The sequence below is a fragment of the Macrotis lagotis genome, chromosome 1 (genome assembly GCF_037893015.1).
Source record: "Macrotis lagotis isolate mMagLag1 chromosome 1, bilby.v1.9.chrom.fasta, whole genome shotgun sequence".
Lineage (NCBI taxonomy): Eukaryota > Metazoa > Chordata > Mammalia > Peramelemorphia > Peramelidae > Macrotis > Macrotis lagotis.
In genome coordinates this window covers 156,568,062-156,587,826 of record NC_133658.1, presented here as the reverse complement: position 1 = coordinate 156,587,826, position 19,765 = coordinate 156,568,062, and the positions used below count along the sequence as shown (strand labels likewise).

Here is a 19,765-nt window from a genome sequence, read left to right as displayed (position 1 = left end):
AATCAAGAGGAAGACCTCTAGCCCATTGCGGAGATCACTTTTGGATTTATGGAGATCAAGGAAAAGTTAGTCAAGATAAAACATGAGTTGTGACCTACATAATTAGAGGAAGTACCCACACTGTTGTTGAAGTATAAGATTCTGAAATAAATACTCTACCATATTCTAATTGATGAAGTCAGTATGAGACAACTTTTTCAGTGCTTAGAAGCAAGAGTAAGGGAAGATCTTTTAAAAATAGGGTCACTAAGATGAACAATTGCTATGTAGTGTCATTAGTAAAAGAGAACATCTCTCTCAATTTCAAGAGATAACTGACAATTAACAGGGTTATTGGAGAAGAGCTTTTTATATTAACTTTTTAAAAAATTATTTTTATTTAAGGTAATGGGGTTAAGTGACTTGCCCAAGGTCGCATAGCTAGGTAATTATTGTCTGAGGTGGGATTTGAACTCAGGTCCTGACTGACTACTGCACCACCTAGCTGCCTCCCTTTACATTAACTTCTAATACTTTAAACTCCTATATTGTGCTTTCCCTCAGGCTGGTAATTCCAATTCTTTTAAATCCAGACTGATTTAATTTAAATTTAATTTAATTTAAATCCAGATGAAAATTATCTGAACACTATGGTTTTTCAAAAGTGGGGTCATAAGAACTTAAACTTAGTTACAATAACAATTCTAAATATGTCATGGGTTTGCTTTTGCCTTTTTAAACCACAGGTATTAATTCATGTAGGGTTGTGGGGAAAAGAATGAGGCTGGGGATCATAGTGATTGCACATGCTATTTCTTCCCCACTGTTATCATAAAATACTATCTGTGGAAATTGATTGACAAGAGATTAACACTACCACAGAGGGTCAGATGTTGGCGAGTTTCTCTGGAACTACAGTCACAATAACACAAAATGACTCAAAATGTTTGTCAAAGTTTGGTGCTAATTCACATTGTTTTCCATAGTCTAAGGATAGTTTTTTGTTTTGCTTTTCTTTGAAGTTTTGATTGTTTTATGATGATGTAAGAAGTTTGTTATTTTTTTATGTATACACAAATATACTTGTTCTGTGGAGTTGAAAATAACGTGATGTATTTTATTTTTGAACCAATAAAGTAAACTATTTTCTATACAAATCTATATCCTTTTTCTACTAAACACGTCAGGCCAAGGTTATACATACTTAACTCTAAATACCACCAAGTACCTCCCAGCATACCTCAGCACATGGGGATATTACATAATATATACTTTATACCAGTCTGCCTTGTGGATTTCCTAATGGGTATGGCCTGTGGCCAGGAAGGAGCAAATATGAAAGTTAAACACAGCATATTGTTATTATGCCATAAGAAATTTCTATGGTGCCACAAATACATAATCTCTGCAAAATTAAAAGGCCTAAATGACCACAAACAGTATTTATAAGAACTATTAAGCATTGGTCCATAGAGAAAGAATGAAACTGGTACAGTATTCTACATAGTTATTTCCAGTGTAATAGGAGTCATGAAAGAGATTATAAAGTTGTGAGTGGGTGAAGAGAACAAAAGAAACAGTCAACAAAGCTTGGGTGGAACAGAGTGTGGAAAGGGGTAGAGAAAAATAATAAATGAATAGGAAGACATAGTTACTAATAGTTTTAACAATAAAGAGCATAGAACTTTCCATCAACCCCCCCCCCAAAAAAAAACCCCAAATACCTACCAAACTTTTAAGGATTGTAAGATACAGTGTTTTTTTTTTTTTTATGGGTCACTAGTTAAAATTCCACCTGGAAACATTACAATCTATATCTGGAAAGAACCAAGTGAGTTTTGACTTCCAGACAATGTTTTCTGTCATTGATTAGGCTGTATGACTTAGACAAGTCACTTAGCCCTTCTTGTTTCAGTTTACTCATATAAAATGGGGCTGCTGCTCATTTAACTTTGAAAAATTAAAAATATATTGTGTTTAGGTGCAGCTAAGTGGCACAGTGGATAGAGCACCGGCCTTGGAGTCAGGAGTACCTGGGTTCAAATCCGACCTCAGACACTCAATAATTATCTAGCCATGTGGCCTTGGGCAAGTCACTTAACCCCATTGCCTTGAAAAATTTAAAAAAATAGTATATTGTGTTTCACACATTGCAAGGGAGGGCCATTATTAATTGGCAAACATGGGATATGTAAATTGTTGAGTTGCTAGCCCATCACTTACAGAACAGGAATTATTCAACATGCCCAAAACCAAAAAATTTTTGTTAGGATGAATATAAAAGCATTTTCAAAAATCATCCTATAGCCAAGATGGTGACAAGAGTGGATCTTGTCTTGAGTGCTCTCTCATAAAACTTCTAAACTAAGGACTCTAACTAAATTTTCAAGAGACAGAACCCACAGAGGGACCCAATGAGGCAGTTCTCCTACTCAAGGTAACCTGCAAAAGAGCAGAAAGGCTCTGCTCCCCGTAGTTGGAGGAGCAGCCCAGATTGAAAGAACTTCAGCCTCCCAGAGGCAGCCCTAGCAGCAGGGGAGTTTCTTGAACTACACCCTGGGGAGCACCAAGCACAAATTGAGGGAACGAGGGTGGGGGGACCTCTGCCAGAGCTAGCACATGAAGCCCAGCCCTCAGGGCACACAGCCACCAGCATGGCCAAGGCAGTCCAGATCCAGGAAACAGAAGCAGGCAGAGCCAGTAAGCAGGAGCCCCCAGGGCATGAGCCCATTGAACCTAGGGAGGGGAGTGAAGAGAGTCTGCCAAACTCTGTCCTCTGTCCCTGGAACAGGACTCTGGGGTTCTGACCGCATTCAGATCCTGATCGCAGTCTAGGCCTCCCCATAGAACAGCAGGGCCCCACCCCTCACCTCAGCCCCATAGCAGAGTGGGGCAATTATGGTCATTCACAGACCAGGAGGGAGGACAGAGCCTCTCACACTGAGACCCTTGTGGGAGTGTCCCAAAAGCTCAGGAAGCACCCCCAAACCAAGCTCAGGCTGGGTAAATGAGCAAGCAGAGAAACAAGAGGAACACCATTGAGAAATATTTTGCCTGTGAGCCCAAGAAGGATCAAAACACTCAGTCTGAAGATGAGGAAGCACAAGCTCCTGCATCTAAAGACTCCAAGAAAAAACAGAAATTGGGCTTAGGCTATGACAGAGCTCAAAAAAGACTTTGCAGGAAAAACATGAAAATGATGTCAGCATCCTAGTCAAGGAAATCCAAAAAAAAAAAAATGCTGAAGAAAATAGCATGCTAAAAACCAGCTTAGGTCAAATGGATAAAACAGTTCAAAAAGTCATTAAGGAGAAGAATGCTTTAAAAAGCAGAATCAGCCAGATGGAAAAAAGAGATAAGAAAGTTCTCTGAGGAAAACAAATCCTTCAGACAAAGAACAGAACTCAGGGAGATTGATGAATTTACGAGAATCAGGACTCAATACTTCAAAACCCAAAGAATGAAAAATTAGAAGAAAATGTGAAACATCTCATTGAAAAAACAACTGATATGGAAAACAGATTTAGGAAAGAAAATTTAAAAATTATTGGAATACATGAAAGTCTTGATCAGGAAAAGAGCCTTGACGTCATTTTCAAAGAATTACTACAGGAAAATTTGTCCTTATAGCCTAGAAGCAGAGGGCAAAATAGAAATGGAGAGAATGCACAGATCACCCCCAAGAAAGAGATCCCAAAAAATCAACCCCCAGGAATATTATAGCCAAGTTCCAGAACTCCCAAGTCAAAGAGAAAATATTACAAGCAGCCAGAAGGACACAATTCAAATACCATGGAACTGCAATCAGGATCTCACAGGACTTAGCAGCAAGTACATTAAAAGCTTGTAGGGCTTGGAATATAATATACCGGAAGGCAAAAGAACTTAGAATGCAACCGAGAATCAACTACCCAGAAAAATTGAATGTCTTCTTCCAGGGAAAAAGATGGACTTTCAATGAACCAGGGAAATTTCAAAGGTTCCTTTTGGAATGGCCAGAGCTGAACAGAAGGTTTGATCTTCAAATACAGGACTTGAGTGAAGCATAGAAATTGGAGGAGAAGGGGAAACTATGAGGGACTTAATGATGATGAACGGCATGTATTCCTGCATAGAAAAATGACACTGATAATACTCATATGAACCTTCTCAATTAACAGAGCAGGTAGAAGGAGCTTTTATAGATGAAGCACAGGAGAAAGCTGAATTTGAAGACAAAATATGGTGTAAAAATGGAGTCAATAGAAAAAAGGGGAAATGTAATAGGAGAAAGAAAAAGGAGAGGGGGAATAGGCCAAGATACTTCATATAATAAGATTTTTCTTTATTACAATGAGCTATTGCAATGATATGGAAGGGGGAAGGCAAGGGGGAATGAGGGAACCTTTGCTCTCATCAGAGGTGGCTAGGAGAGGAAACAGTATATATACTCAATGAGGTATAAGCATCTGGAGTAAGAAGGAGGGGGGGCAGGGAGAAGGGGTGGGGATGTGAGTGATGGAGGAGAGGATGGAACATGGGGGGAGAGTGGTCAGATATAACACATTTTCTTTTTTACTTCTTGCAAGGGGCTGGGATTGGATGGCCTGTCCGGGACCATAGGGCCAGGTGGATGCTGGGCCTAAGGGGTAGTATGGGGGCTCCGGGCCTCTTAGCCCCAGGGCCAGGGATCTCTCTGCTGCGCCACTTAGCTACCCTACAGCAGAGTCAGAGTGAAAGGAGAGAGAAAATATAGTACATGGTAGTGGAGAAATACAAAAGGAGGGAGTTGTGATGAGCAATGGCATGGTGGAAAAATATGGAAGTAAATTTTGAGATGGACTTATCATAAAGAATGTGATCCACCCACGACAGAGTTGTTGGTGTTGGAACAAAGACTGAAGCACATTTTTTATTATTATTATTTTTTTGGGGGGGTGCAGGGCAAATGGGGCTGGGTGGCCTTGCCTGGGGCCGCATAGCAGGGTGATCGTTTAGTGTCTGAGGCTGGATTCGGACCTGGCTGCTCCTGGCTCAAGGGCCAGTGCTCTGTCCACCACCACCTAGCTGCCCCTACTATTATTGCTATTTTATTTTATGTCTTTTTTTTCTTTTTCTTTTTGGTTTATGCAGGGCAGTGGGGTTGGGGTGGCTTGCATGTCACAAAGCTGGGTGATTGTTGGGTATACAGGGCCAGATATGGGCTTGGGTGCTCCTGGCTCCAGGGCTGGTGCTCTGCTCTGTCCCCTGCACCACCTGGCCATACCTACAATTATTACTATTATTTTTTTAATTTTAATTTTAATTTTAATTTTTTTTCTCTCCCCTTTACTTTATCGCTCAAGTGAGTCTATATTTTTTGGGGGGAGGGGGTATTTTGTTTACTCTTAAACAAGAATATTTTATTAAGGTATAAAAAAACATTGTACAAAATGAGAATAAATATTAAATTAAAAAAATCATCCTATACTGACTCAATGTTTTAATGTCATAAAATACATCATTCAAGTTAGACAAGATTTAGAAGTCAAAAATGATACTGCATTATCTAAGGATATAGTATCAGTCTTCTCCACCCAAGTTAAGGAAATTTCAAGACTGAATTATTCCATTAGAAAGAGAATCTGGGAGTGGCTAGGTGGCTCAGTGGATAGAGCACTAGCCCTAGAGTCAGGAGTACCTGAGTTCAAATCTGACCTCAGACACTTAATAATTACCTAGCTGTGTGGCCTTGGGCAAGCCACTTAACCCCAATGCCTTGCAAAAAACTAAAAAAAAAAATACAAAAAAGAACAGAAAAAGAATCTCTATTTGCACCTAAGGTAGACTTTGTTAGAGACCTTTATGCTATTTTTTTTCGGGCAGTCTAAAAAGCAATATTAGTGGAGTTAGCCTCTCTTCTACTTACTCTTTGTACAGAGGTATTGTGCTTCAAACATTGATGAAAGATCACTGTAACCTCTTTCTATATTCTTTCATCTCAATTAGCCAGAAACAGATATGGCATTCCGAAGAGACAAAAACAGAACAATATGTAATGAAAATAGTATACAATTGGGTAGTGAATCATTCTTAGTCAAAGCTGCAATAATGACCAGATAGGATAGGATAGGGTATGGCTTTAGAATCTTGTGTTTTTTCACTTAACCCCATTATGGATTCTAACCTAGACTCTTCAAAGACTCCTCTAATGTTGCCTTATCACCATATATCTCTGCATTTGGCACAGTAGAGGGTGAGGTTTTGTGCTTCATTCTCGAAGATGACCATGACATCAGGGAGGTGATGCCTTGACAATCACATGAATTGGATTTGAGTGAGAGGAGACTATGCTAAGTCATTAGCTTCACTTTTGCCTCCAGAGCATTCTGGGTTCAATCAGGATAGCAATCACAGTTAAGTGACTTGCTCAAGGTCACACAACTAGTAAGTCTCGAAGAGTGTCAAAGTTGGATTCTAACTCCCATCCTCCTGACACCAATGTCAGTGTTCTATCCACTATGCCACCTACCTGCGCTGCTCATTTAGAGGACAATGTGGTGGGGAGGCAGATAGGAAACCATTTATATATTCTAAGGCTAGGAAAAAAATAATCCTCTCTACCTCCCCAAGACAGTCAATTATTAGAATAGATTTGCCAAATATCATGCTCTCTAAACATGAATTATGTTTTGGAATAATTTCTGCAAAAGGGAGTTAAAGTGGAAAATCAAAATAGCTTTAGCTAAATGAATATAGATGAGCTGGAAGGGCTCTTAGAAGTTATCTGGTCCACAACATTTAATACAATTATTTTAAAAAGTTTGTCTGTTTCTCTTGTTGGAATGTGATTCTTCTTTCACAACATGATTAATATGAATCTATATTTAGCATGATTATAGACATAGAACCTATAATTGCTGTTTGAGGGAGGGGAGAAGGAAGAAAAATATAAAAAGGTAGTTGAAAACTACCATTACATGGTAGTTGAAAACTACAAAAACTTTTGAAACTACATGTTGTTGGAAAAATAAGGAAGTGAGAAAATTGAGGGGAAAAAGAAGTAATCTAATCCAAATGCCTCATTTTGTAGAGGAAGAAACTAAAGCCTAGAGAGAAGAATTGCATTACCCAAGAAAAGGAATAATCCTAGGGAGACTTCTTGATTCCAAAACCAATATATGAGAAAGGTTCCCTTATGGGTTAAGGATATTCAGGACCCTGCTTTGACCTTTTGACATCAAACTCATGACAAACAACTTAGAATGTTTCATTCAATATTTATTTAGAATTGGTTTCATTCAACCAACATTTATTTAGCATCTATTCTGTGTCAAATCAGTAAGCCAATAAAAGGTAATTAAGCACCATGGGCACTGCACAAAATTATTGGGAGTTCACCTTCATATTGAGGAAATACTATGCAAATATATTACATTCTATTGGAATATTGTAAATGGAAGGTCATGTAAGAAGGAAGGTATTAGCAATGGGAAATACCTAGAAACTCCTTTTGGAGAAAAATTGGATATGGGCTGAGGTATGCTGAAGAAGACCTGGCTGTAGGAGAGATGAAAAGTGTAAATAACAGATTTCTGCCTTAAAGAAGTTCACAATCTTGGGGCAGCTAGGTGGCACAGTGGATAGAGCTATGGCACTGAAATCAGGAGTACTTGAGTTCAAATCCAAGCCTCAGACACTTAATAATTATTGCCTTGCAAAAAAAAAACACTTAAAAAAAGTTCACAATCTTGCTGTGGGAGCTGCAAAAGTACTAGCTGAGGTGGGAGGGAGTTTGGTTGTCAGGAACTTTTATGGAAATCATACACAACAGATTTCAGAGGCCCCAGTGAAATTAGATTGGCAGAAGAGTTAAATATTTTGCTTACCCTCTAATTGAAGTTCAGCATTTTCTTCAATTATTCAAAAACAATTGCACCTAACACTGTATCTAGCAATCTAATTAGTGCTTGATACTAACTTAAAACTAATAAGTGCTTAATACTAATTTCATACTAATAAATGCTTATTGATTAAATTACATTATTCAGAGTCTGTGGATTTCATCAGGCTGCCCATGGATCTGTGATGCAAAATCGGTATCTAAGACATCCTACCCTGTCCCATAGTTATCACACACTTCCCTCTTCCAGGCTAATGAATCCCCCTTGCTGTCCTGATCCCCTTGATTCTAGTGCTTTCCTTTTATATGGTTATGTATGTCTTGTGATAAATTATAAATCATAAAAATAAAATTACATCTATGCACAAAAATCTTGTAATTGCACGTTGTCGCCCATATATGTAACACACATATATGCAATACAGCGCATTTAACATTGGTTGTACTTGTCCTTGGCAGGGACCAAAATGACCTGGGGCTGATAGGGCTAAAACAAGCATGGAACGCTCAACCGCACAATGGGCACAAATAGCCCATGTGAATGCTTGGGGTGGATTCTGTAAACTTCAGCTTTTTTTTTTTTAGGTATTTTTTTGCAAGGCAAATGGGGTTAAATGGCTTGCCCAAACCCATACAGCTAGGTCATTATTAAGTGTCTGAGGCTGGATTTGAACTCAGGTACTCCTGATTCCAGGGCCGGTGCTCTATCCAGTACGCCACCCAGCTGCCCCTAAACTTCAGCTTATGTTTCCTTTGAGAAGCTTCAGTTCTGCCTTGCTCATAGAGCTCAACACTGCCATGCTGGGCAGTCCTGTGCCATACCGTTATGATGATTGTTTGCAGGTTGTCTTCTCTACTTGTGTATAGTATGTATATATATCTTGTGTATTGCCCAAGCCATTCCCCAATTGAAGGACATTTACTTGATTTCCAAGTGTTTTGTGTGTGTGTGTGTATGTGTGTGTGTGTGTGTGTGTAGATACACATCTTGTTTGTACCTAATTGTTTGCATGTTTTCTCTCCGATATATGCATACTATATACATAACATACACGCATATGCCTATAAATATCTATTTTGCCAGTATGTGATTGTGTTCCCATGGTCTTCCCCATTAAACTGTGAGATTGTTGAGAGAAGGTACTTTTTTTTAAAGCTTTCTTAGCATCGTGGCCCATCTAGTGTCTCCTAGACTTTTGTCTTGCTGCTGGCCTTGGAGGATTCTGGAGGAGAGTGAAGCTGGCCTTTCTGCCACTTTGCCCCACTTCAATCCAATGCCAGACGTCACTGGTCCTCTTCGGAAGGACCACAAAGCCAGAGGGTAGCATTAAGAAGCATTTGTTGACTGACCGTCGGGGCGCCCAGGAAGGCACTGACTTCAGCTCTCCGTGGGAGCTCGACTCGGGGTGCAGGCGCCTCCCCAAGTCCAGGGAGGCCCCCGGACAGCACCACGCACTGGATCCCTGAGGCCACGCCCGGACTCCTAAGAAACAATAAAGCCGCCGCGAAGATGTCATCTCCACGCAGGCCTCTGAGCATCATCCTCTAGGAAACCCCGCCTCCAAAGCAGCCCCGCCCCGCCCCGCCCCGCCCCTTGTCCCATCCCGGCCAATCCCGAGCAGCTAGGGCTGTGGGGGCACGCCTCCGGATGTGCGTCCCTCCGCAGCCGTTACTCCGAGCCGGCGCTGCTTGGGCGCGCGAGATTTCAAATCGGCCCTTGGGAAGCAGCGCTTTGGGACTCCGTGGGACAAGCGGATCTGGGTAAATGAGAGCGTCGGGGAGTCAGAGTGTCCGGCGTGGAAGGGAGGAGGGGCAGGGTTTGGCCGCGCGCCGGCGTTCCGCGGGGGGTCGCGGAACCGGGACCGGGCTGGCGGGGCCGGGCTGGGAGCAGGGCGGCCGACTCCAGCTCGGGCCCTGCGGGGCCCACGGGCGGTGGGCGGGGCCGGCCAATGGGAAGGCGAGCTTCTCCCTGACGTCATCGGGAAGCCCGCTAAACTGCGAGTGGGCCCGGGGGGCTTGGCCCCCTCTCTGAGCGCGCGGACCCAGGCTCTCGGGTGGGGGTGGGGTGGGGCATCCAGACTTTGGAGCTTAAAAAAAAAAACTTATTATTTGAACGGAAGGGGAAAAGCTTTGTTTTTTGAATTTACAAAAATAAACAAAAAACATACAAAATCTAGAGGGGAAAAGGGGGGAAGTAGGTAAGGAGGAAGGAATGTAAGTGGCGGGGCGTGAAAATGAGCTATTGCACGAGACCCTTTGGGAAGAAATTAGTATTGGAAAGTCACTCAATCTATCTTTGCTTTGGGGAAACCCTGGGGATTTAAATAACCTTGTTTGTCTTGTTGCTTTTTCCACCCCCAGTTTGTTCTCGTTTGTCTTTTCTTCTGGAGGACGATGACATCAGGAAGGTGATGCCATGACTTTTTTTTTGAATGAATAGTATTTTTATTCATTTTGGGTTTTACAACTTTTCTCCTAATCTTACTTCCCTCCCCCCCACCCCCCACAGAAGGCAATTTGTCAGTCTTTACATTGTTTCCATGGTATACATTGATCCAAATTGAATGTGATGAGAGAGAAATCATATCCTTAAGGAAGTATAAGAGATAGCAGGATCAGATATCAGGATGTTTTTCTAAATTAAAGGGAATAGTCCTTGGTCTTTGTTCAAATTCCACAGTTGTTTCTCTGGATACAAATGATATTCTCCATGGCAGACAGCCCCAAATTGTTCCTGATTGTTGCACTGATGGAATGACCGAGTCCATCACTCCCATGTTGCTGTTAGGGTGTACAGTGTTTTTCTGGTCCTGCTCATCTCACTCAGCATAAGTTCATGCAAATCCCTCCAGGCTTCCCTGAATTCCCATCCCTCCTGGTTTCTAATAGAACAATAGGGTTCCATGACATACATATACCACAGTTTGCTAAGCCATTCCCCAATTGAAGGACATTTACTTGGTTTCCTATCCTTTGCCACCACAAACAGGGCTGCTATGAATATTTTTGTACAAGTGATGTTTTTCCCTTTTTCATCATCTCTTTAGGGTATAGACCTAGTAGTGGTATTGCTGGATCAAAGGGTATGCTCATTTTGGTTGCCCTTTGGGCATAGTTCCAAATTTCTCTCCAGAAAAGTTGGATGAGTTCACAGCTCCACCAACAATGTAATAGTGTCCCAGATTTCCCACAACCCTTCCAACAATGATCATTATCCTTTCTGGTCATATTGGCCAGTCTGAGAGGTGTGAGGTAGTACCTCAGGGAAGCTAATTAATGCATTTCTCTAATAAGTAATGATTTAGAGCAATTTTTCAAATGACTGGATTGCTTTGATCTCATCTGTAAATTGCCTTTGCATATCCCTTTACCATTTGTCAATTGGGGAATGGCTTAGCAAATTAAAAAAATTTGACTCAGTTCTCTGTATGTTTTAGAAGAGTCCTTTGTTAGAAGCATTAGTTGTAAAGATTGTTTCCCAGTTTACTACTTTTCTTTTGATCTTGATTACAGTGATTTTTGTCTGTGCAAAAGCTTTTTAATTTATGTAATCGAAATTATCTAGTTTGTTTTTAGTGATGTTCTCCATCTCTTCCTTAGTTATGAACTGCTTCCCTTTCCATAGATCTGACAGGTAAACTAGTCCTTGATCTTCTAATTTATTTATAGTATTTTTTTTTATGTCTAAATCCTGTATCCATTTGGATCTTATCTTGGAATAGGGTGTGAGGTGTTGGTCTAATCTAAGTTTCTTCCATACTACCTTCCAATTTTCCCAGCAGTTTTTATCGAAGAGAGTTTTTATCCCAACAGCTGGACTCTTTGGATTTATCCAACAGCAGGTTACTCTAATCATTTCCTGCTATTGCTCCTAGTCTATTCCACTGATCCACCACTCTATTTCTTAGCCAATACCAGACAGTTTTGATGACTGATGCTTTATAATATAATTTTAGATCAGTAGGGCTAAGTCACCTTCTTTTGCACTTTTTTTTTATCGAGTCCCTGGAAATTCTTGACTTTTTATTTCTCCATATGAATTTACTTACCACTTTTTCTAACTCAAAGTAATTATTTGGAATTTTGATTGTAGGGCACTAAACAGGTAGTTTAGTTTTGGTAGAATTATCATTTTTATTATATTAGCTTGTCCCATCCATGAGCTGTTGATGTTTGCCCAGTTATTTAAATCTGATTTAATTTGTGTGAGAAGTGTTTTGTAATTGTTTTCAAAAAGTTTGAGTCTGCCTTGGCAAATAGACTCCTAGGTATTTTATATTGTCTGAGGTTACTTTGAACAGGATTTCTCTTTCTAGCTCTTCCTGCTGTATCTTGCTAGTCCTATACAGAAAAGCTGAGGATTTGTGAGAGTTTGTTTCCAGTAGTTTTTTTGGATGATTACTTGGGATTCTCTAGGTATACCTTCATGTCATCTGCAAAGAGTGAGAGTTTTGTCTCTTCCTTCCCAATTCTAATTCCTTCCATTTCATTTTCTTCTCTAATTGCTGAAGCTAACATTTCTAATATGATATTGAATAGTAGTGGTGATAATGGACATCCTTGTTTCACCCCCGATCTTACTGGGAATGATGACTGTAAAATGAATTGAATTTAAGTGAGGGGGCACTGTGCAAAGTCATTCTGACATCCATTTACAATTTTCTGTAATTAGGCTAACAGTGATATCAGGCATAGAACAGGATATTTTGTAGTAAAGGATATGGAAACAGTTCTAACATTTTGCTTGACCTACCCTTGGACCAAATTCCAGCCAAACTGGCCTTCTCCATGCACCAATGGTCTCTCATGTTGGCAGTTTACTACTTCCTCCTCACCTCTATTTAGGCTCATAGCTTCCTTACCCAGAGCCTTTCCTGATTTCTCCCTCCTGAACTGGAGTTGGGAAAACCCAGGTTCAAATCCTCAGATATTTCTTAGCTCTGTGACCCTGGCCAAGTCACTTATCTCTTCTGACTCATTTTCTTCATCTTTAAAATAAGGATAATAAATAACATCCACTCCCAGAATTGTAAGGATCAAATGAAAGTAGCTTTTTTTTTCCAGCATTAACTAAATTCCATCTACAAGAAGCCTTTCCCTTTCTAGTCCCTTTCCTCTTGTTAATTATTTCCTATTTATAGCTTATTTTCACTTATTTGTTTGATTGTTATCTTCCACTATTAGACTGTAAACTCCTTGAGGTCAGGGAATGACTTGCTTGTTTTGCACCCTTATTAAATATGCTATGCCTTGCATTTTGACTCTTAATATTTATTGGCTAGCACATAGGTGCTTAATAAATGATTGACCTGACACAGTAATTAGCACCTAATAGGTGCTTAATAAATGTCTTTTCTCCTTCCCTCTCCCCTTCCTCTCTGTGGACTCAACTGTTTTCTTTTTTGTTTTCCTCAATGTCTAGCAGAATACTATGTGCATATCAAATGCTCATCGAATTGAATTTTTCCTCCTGGTGGGTCCCCTAGACTTCCTACCTTTGAATGGAGGAAATCAGTTCCTGAGTTGGCCTTATATTGCTGTTCAAGTTGCTCTTGGCACTCTATCCACTGTGCTACCTAGCTACCCTTTCTTACCACTATATTATTACTAAATTTAATAAAATAGTAAAGTCTGGATAGGATGGATGGGATTTAATAAAACTAGCAACTCACATTTGTATAACATGTTAGCAGTTTACAAAACACTTTCCTCATTATAACACTGATACAAGCATTGTTATGCCCATTTTACAGATAATGGAAACTGAGACTTAGAGAGAAATGAAGTAACCTGCCCAAATACTCAGTGAGTGGTAAAGCCAAAACCCATTTTTTAATCCAGTGTTTTTTGCATTATCCATTGTGATTTGGAAGAGAGACAAATGATTGCAGGTTAGTATGGGTCCAATAAAAAGATGTTACTTTTAAAAAAAATTGAAGTTTTTTTTGATGCCTTTTGTTCATCATAATCATTTTTGGGGTATACTCCTTATCATCTTTGTGAGCCTTATGATAAAGTTAAGCAAAACTAGTAACATAGTATTCATAAATGACAATCTGTGCACTATTCCATACCCATGGTATCCCACCTTTCCAAAGAAAGTGAAGAATGGGGGTGTCCCCTGAGCTGTTTCCTCATCCCTTCTAGATTAAGATTGCTCATGATTGTTAGATAAATTATATAGCAATCTGACATGTTTAAATTCCATGAGACACAGTTCAACCAAGCAAACAAATTCTATTTAGGTGGTGTAGTTTCCCAGAAAAAAAATAAAGCAAAATGACAATTTCTGAATGTTAATAGGACCTATTCTTTTCTATATGTTTTAAAATAAATTTCCAGAAGTCTAAGATCATTGCTTCATACACAGTGGAAAATGTTCAGAATTTCCTGAGGGAAATAAACTTTATGTCAAAAAATCTTTTAACAGTTCTCTTCATATACCTAATATAGGGAAACCATAAACAATAATTTACATTTTAGTCTAGAATTCTTTCCATATTCCTATGTAGTCTTGCTTCTAGAAATAAGATGATTTTACCTTGCATCTCTTTGAATCCCTCTTATTGTAAGATTTTAATAAGACTTCTATTCATACCTCTGAGCCCCTTCCCTGAGAAGTTTGAAAACAGGACTTATTGAAGGTAGTATCTGATGTTTCTCCAATATTTTTTCTGTTTTTTTTCCCCTTTTCATTTCCTACACATAGTGAGTTGATACAGTGGTGAGGGGCCATCTTTGCATTTAGCATCAACATCAGACAATATTAAGTTGTACTGAGAAGAGATCTGTTGATCCAATATTGCATGTGTGCCTGATACCTAATAATAGAGTGCAAAGAAAAGATTTTTTGATAAATTTCCCTCAGGAAATTTTTATTTTTTTTTTAGGTTTTTTCAAGGCAAATGGGGTTAAGTGGCTTGCCCAAGGCCACACAGCTAAGTAATTATTAAGTGTCTGAGGCTGGATTTGAACTCAGGTACTCCTGACTCCAGGGCCGGTGCTCTATCTACTTGTGCCACCTAGCTGTCTACCCTCAGGAAATTTTGAACGTTTTTTTACTATGCATGGAGCAATGATCTTAGACTTATAGGAATTTATTTTAAAAGCTACTGACCAGCATAGCTCCTTTTAATATTCAAAAAAAAGTCTATAGTGAGAATTATTCTCCAGACTTCCCTGGAAGGGAAGAGATATGCTCCTACTGTGTGCTAGATGCCATGCCAAGTGTTTTGCAAGAGTGAATCTCCTTTAATCTTTATAATAATACCCCAAGGCCTCACCACTCAGGAAGTAACTGAGGCTTGTTTTGAGCTTAGGTCTTTGTGACTCCAGGCCCAGCACTGCATCCACCAGGATGTCTAGCTTCAGAGGTGGGCCATGTTGAACTCTACTTGTGGGGAGGGGAGTTTCTAATTTTTAGTTTTTGCTATCTGGTGTCATTAAATTTTAAACTCCTTGAGATCAGGGGTTGGCTTTTGCCTGTTTCTTTTTTTGATATCCCTAGCACTTGGAGTAGTGCCTGGTTCATAGGGTTTAAAAGTATTTATTTAATTGATGACAGCTTGCATGCTACCTGTGTAATTGCTATCTGTGGTAAAGGTAATCTAATTGACTTATAGAGAGTAATGAGAGTTTCCTGTTCTTGCTGACATTAAATGTTATGTTTAATATATTCTGAGTATGTCATGTTTTCCCCTCATTTAGTAACAATGAGCAGTGCAGGGCTTGAGACAGCTGGCCATCCCAGTAGCATTTCATCACCTGAAAGTGTGTTCCTGACCCCCACATCCAAACAGCCACCTTTGAATATTTCTGGTACCCCTATCCTTGAAGACTTTCCTCAGAATGATGATGAACGGGAGAGAAGGCAAAGACGGCGCTCCAGAGTTGTTGACCTTCAGCTCAGCACAGATTCACCACATTCAGTGGCATCCCCTTCTATTAGGTAATTTTAGGCTCTCAACCTTAAGTGTGTTTTGGTTTGATTTTTATTCTGTGAGACTATTATGTACGTTTGCATATCTCCAAGATATTTCTGTACATGTGTGTTCTGAATACTCATGGTGGTGGGGGGAAGAGATTGAGAGAGAGAGAGCGCACTAGCTTAATAGTGTTATCTATCTAAATATCTGCTTAATATTGTTGTCCTTTTAGGAAACCTGATACTCCATCATTACTGGTCCCTAAATTTACAAATACACAGATTGCAGATCATTATTCCACCTGTATCAAATTGTCAACTGAGAATGTGAGTATCTACTATCCCACTGAAAAATAGAAAGATAGGGGGTGGCTAGGTGGCGCAGTGGATAGAGCACCAGCCCTGGAGTCAGGAGTACCCGAGTTCAATTCTGGCCTCAGACACTTAATAATTACCTAGCTGTGTGACCTTAGGCAAGTCATTTAACCCCATTGCCTTAAATAAGTGAAAAAGAAAAAAAAAGAAATCAGAAAAATAGAGAGATACCCAGATAGTGATAGGTGGTTGTATTAATAACTTGACATTTTAATAATATTGTATCTCCATCAGCTCATTTGATCATTACAACTATTTTGTGGATACTATCATTATTCCCATTTTATAGACAAGAAGCCTGAGATGCAGGAAGATTCAGCAGCTCTTCTTAGTGACAAAGCGAGGACTTTCCTCTTAGACTTCTAACTCTATCATGTCTATTATTTTTCCCTCCGCACCAAAATCTTTCTCTCTGTAATTAACCTCTAACACTTTAATTTTCCTCTGAGATGTTGATTGTTAGTCAAGTGCTCTTTGCTTTTGTTCTTCTCTATCTTAATACTACTTAGTATCAGTAACTAACACTACTTAAGGGTCAACTTTGTAATACCAGCTTTAAGATTTCACTGTAAAAATATATAATCGATAGTAATTTCACAATTTTATTCTGTACAATATTTTCCTTATACTTATTTTTCTTCGTGTATTGCTCTATGGCCCTTTTAGCCACTTCCTGTTTTGCTTGTCAGTTCTATATGTCTGCTCAGTTACATGTGGGGAGGTTGGTTGTGTATCTGTTTAAGCTGTTCCAAACTTCACAGTACAATTGAATCTTGGCAACAAGGACTATGTTCATAGAGTCTTCTTCTGAGTTGGTGTCATCTATATGGGGTTTCACTTAGGAGTCAGAAGAAACTTTTCTGTAATTTTCTGTTGTTTTTTTTCTTTAGAAAATCACCACTAAGAATGCTTTTGGTTTGCACTTAATTGATTTTATGAATGAAATTCTCCAAGAAAAAGATTCTGAACTGACCAACTTTAAGGTGAGGATAACCCGTCTTCTTTATATGTTTGAGCTGAAAGAGAAGGGTGTGTCTAGGAATGCTTAGTATATCTCTTCTTAAGTGGGGAAATTATTTATAATCAGAACTTTAAGTGGGGTGAAGTACCTTATCTTTTGCTGTAGCACTGCTTCACTGTCTTCATACCTAAACACTTTTTTTTTTTAAAGACACTGGAGTCAGTAGCTTGTATTCTGAAGCCTTTCCTTCATGCTCTCACATGTAACTCTTGTTTGTTTTCCCAGGTAGCTGCTGGTACCCTAGATGCCAGCACTAAAATCTATGCTGTTCGAGTAGATGCTGTCCACGCTGATGTGTACAAAGTGCTTGGTGGATTAGGCAAAAATGCTACTACAGAGGGAACAGACAGTCAGGAAGCAGGTGGGTTGGGGTACGGGATCTTGAAAGTTGGGAGCAGAAATTTATTCCATATATTTCTCTGTCAACTCAATTGATTTTAATATCAAAATGAAGTCAAGCATAACTTTTTTAAACAAATGTGACCTATTTTAAAATGTAGAATAGATAGGGGTCTGTTATCAAAGGGATTGAGGGGTGTGCACAGGAAGAAGATACTTAGGTGCCAAAATTATTTAGTGTGGAAAGAACATGAGAAGCCATTAAAACTTGACCAATTATGAAAGTCCCAGCCCAAATGCCTTTTAAAAGATAAAAAGTCTGAAGATTCCAAAGGGCATCTAACTTTGTGATACATTGGTTAGAAAGAAGTCCTTAAGCAGATCATCTTTGAAAGCTACGAATTGAACCTATTTTATACTTAATTACATACAAGCTTCATGTAATAGAGAACTGTAGTTTCATGTAATCCTCTTGCTCTGATCTATGTATATGGAAATGCCCATTTTATTTGGTGTATTTTCAGTTCAGAATCAAAATTAAGTTTAAAAAAACACCAAACCATCCAGTTGGTTAGTTACAGGAGGGACCTGTCCATACATGAGTTGGTTTTGAAAGGATTTAGTAATTGTTGAACATTTGATATCTGTTCAGATCATCTCAGCTTTTAGGGCACAGACTGAAAGCTATCGGTAAACAGAAATTCCCTTTCTAACAATGAATATCCTATTACTTACTAATGAGTGAGTATCTTAGTCTCTGAGTCAGGAGGTACATTTGTGACTTAAAACTCATCTGTAGTATGTTGTGAAACAAATACTCTACTGATATCTAAATTTTTATGTTAGTATACAAGGGATTAGGCAGGTTTGGTACCCGGAACTAACCTCAGCTAAGACTGTTTTATAATTCTTGGCTTATTTATCTGCTTTGTAGTGAATCTCCCTCCTGGCTATATATAGTCTTCTCTTATTGTTTTAGATGGAAGCACTGCTGCCCCAGGGACCATCAAAAAAGTTCAGAAACCTAAGAAGAAGCACCAGGGTAAAACTATTGAACAGAATCTAAACAACCTCAATGTCTCAGAGGCAGATCGAAAATATGAGGTGAGGGAATAGAGGCATAAACTTGGCTCTTTGATCACCAGTCAGATCTTGGATTACTTCATTCCTTTCTCTCTACCCTCCCTTGCATATCTGCTCATAGATAGGGTGCTTATCAAGTCTGTGATCCAAAATGAGATAACAGAAACATGATCTCTATAGACTAGAATAATGAGCCAAATCTAATAAGGTTAAATTTCATTCCAGGATTAATACAGAGTTTTACACTTAAATTTTTAAAGAAATGTTGTTCAATTGTTTTTTGGTAATATCTGACTCTTTGTGACCCCTTGTGAGGTTTTCTTGCCAAAGATACCAGAACAGTTTGCAGTTTCCTTTTCCAGCTCAATTTACTGATGAGGAAACTAGGGAAAACAGGATTAAGTGACTTGCCCAGGGTCACACAGTTAATTTAGTATCTGAGGCCAGATTAGAATTTGGGAAGAGAAGTCTGACTGATATCAGGCTTGACACTCTATCCATTTTGCCACTTAGTTGCCCTTTAAAGAAATAGACTATACGATTATAAAATGGGACCAAACCATAGATATGATAGGAAGAGATAGAAGTAGAGCTATCCAACACTGGACAACTACTTGTAAGGCAGTAAATTTTTCATTCTTAATGAATTCAAATGAGATTAAGAGGACAATTTATCAGTGATGTTACAGAAAATACACCTCCATGGTAAATTTGGACAAAAGCTATCTTTGAAGGCTAAGATTCTGTGTTATATAAATTTGGAGAGTCTGAGATTTGATTTGTAATATTCATCTGTTCTGCCTGTTTATGAGTGTTTATGTATTAACAGGAGAATCAACAACTTGAAGTAATATGATTTGAAAGTACTGTCAATACCCTATATTAAATGAGAATTACTAAAGTGAATAACATTCTGTGTTAATGAAAGTACTGATTGTTATATAGTTGTTAATACAATATTGTTGTTATAATAATTATCTCTGCAGCAACTAGAGATCTGGGCCTGTGGTAATGGAAAATTTTTTGCTGGGTAAGGGAACTGGACGAGAATTGTTTGTAGTTAACATTTTAATTTTTAAATGCAAATGAGTCCTGAAAATGTTGTTGCCTTCTTAAATAGGCTAAATTCTGTCTCTGTAACATTTTTTATATTACAAATAACTCCTACTTCTTCCCCAAGTGA

At 39.0% G+C, this 19,765-nt stretch overlaps 1 protein-coding gene across 5 annotated transcripts in view; it reads left to right on the top strand.

The window, feature by feature from the left end:
* Positions 1-9,496: 9,496 nt before the first annotated feature.
* NCAPH (non-SMC condensin I complex subunit H) overlaps positions 9,497-19,765 on the top strand; it is a 40,297-nt gene continuing 30,028 nt past the window's right edge. For 3 of the 5 annotated variants that reach the window (XR_012473270.1, XM_074209226.1, XM_074209224.1), the window contains exons 1-8: positions 9,513-9,601; positions 10,202-10,248; positions 13,594-13,731; positions 15,548-15,788; positions 15,998-16,091; positions 17,030-17,122; positions 17,386-17,521; positions 18,479-18,603. Coding sequence is in view for 4 of the 5 variants with exons in the window: in XM_074209226.1 (XP_074065327.1) it covers positions 13,722-13,731; positions 15,548-15,788; positions 15,998-16,091; positions 17,030-17,122; positions 17,386-17,521; positions 18,479-18,603 (699 nt within the window). In the remaining variant the exon portion in view is untranslated. Of the gene's footprint in view, positions 9,602-10,201; positions 10,249-13,593; positions 13,732-15,547; positions 15,789-15,997; positions 16,092-17,029; positions 17,123-17,385; positions 17,522-18,478; positions 18,604-19,765 lie in introns of all 5 variants that reach the window. The other 2 variants (XM_074209225.1, XM_074209227.1) reach the window with 2 other exon arrangements.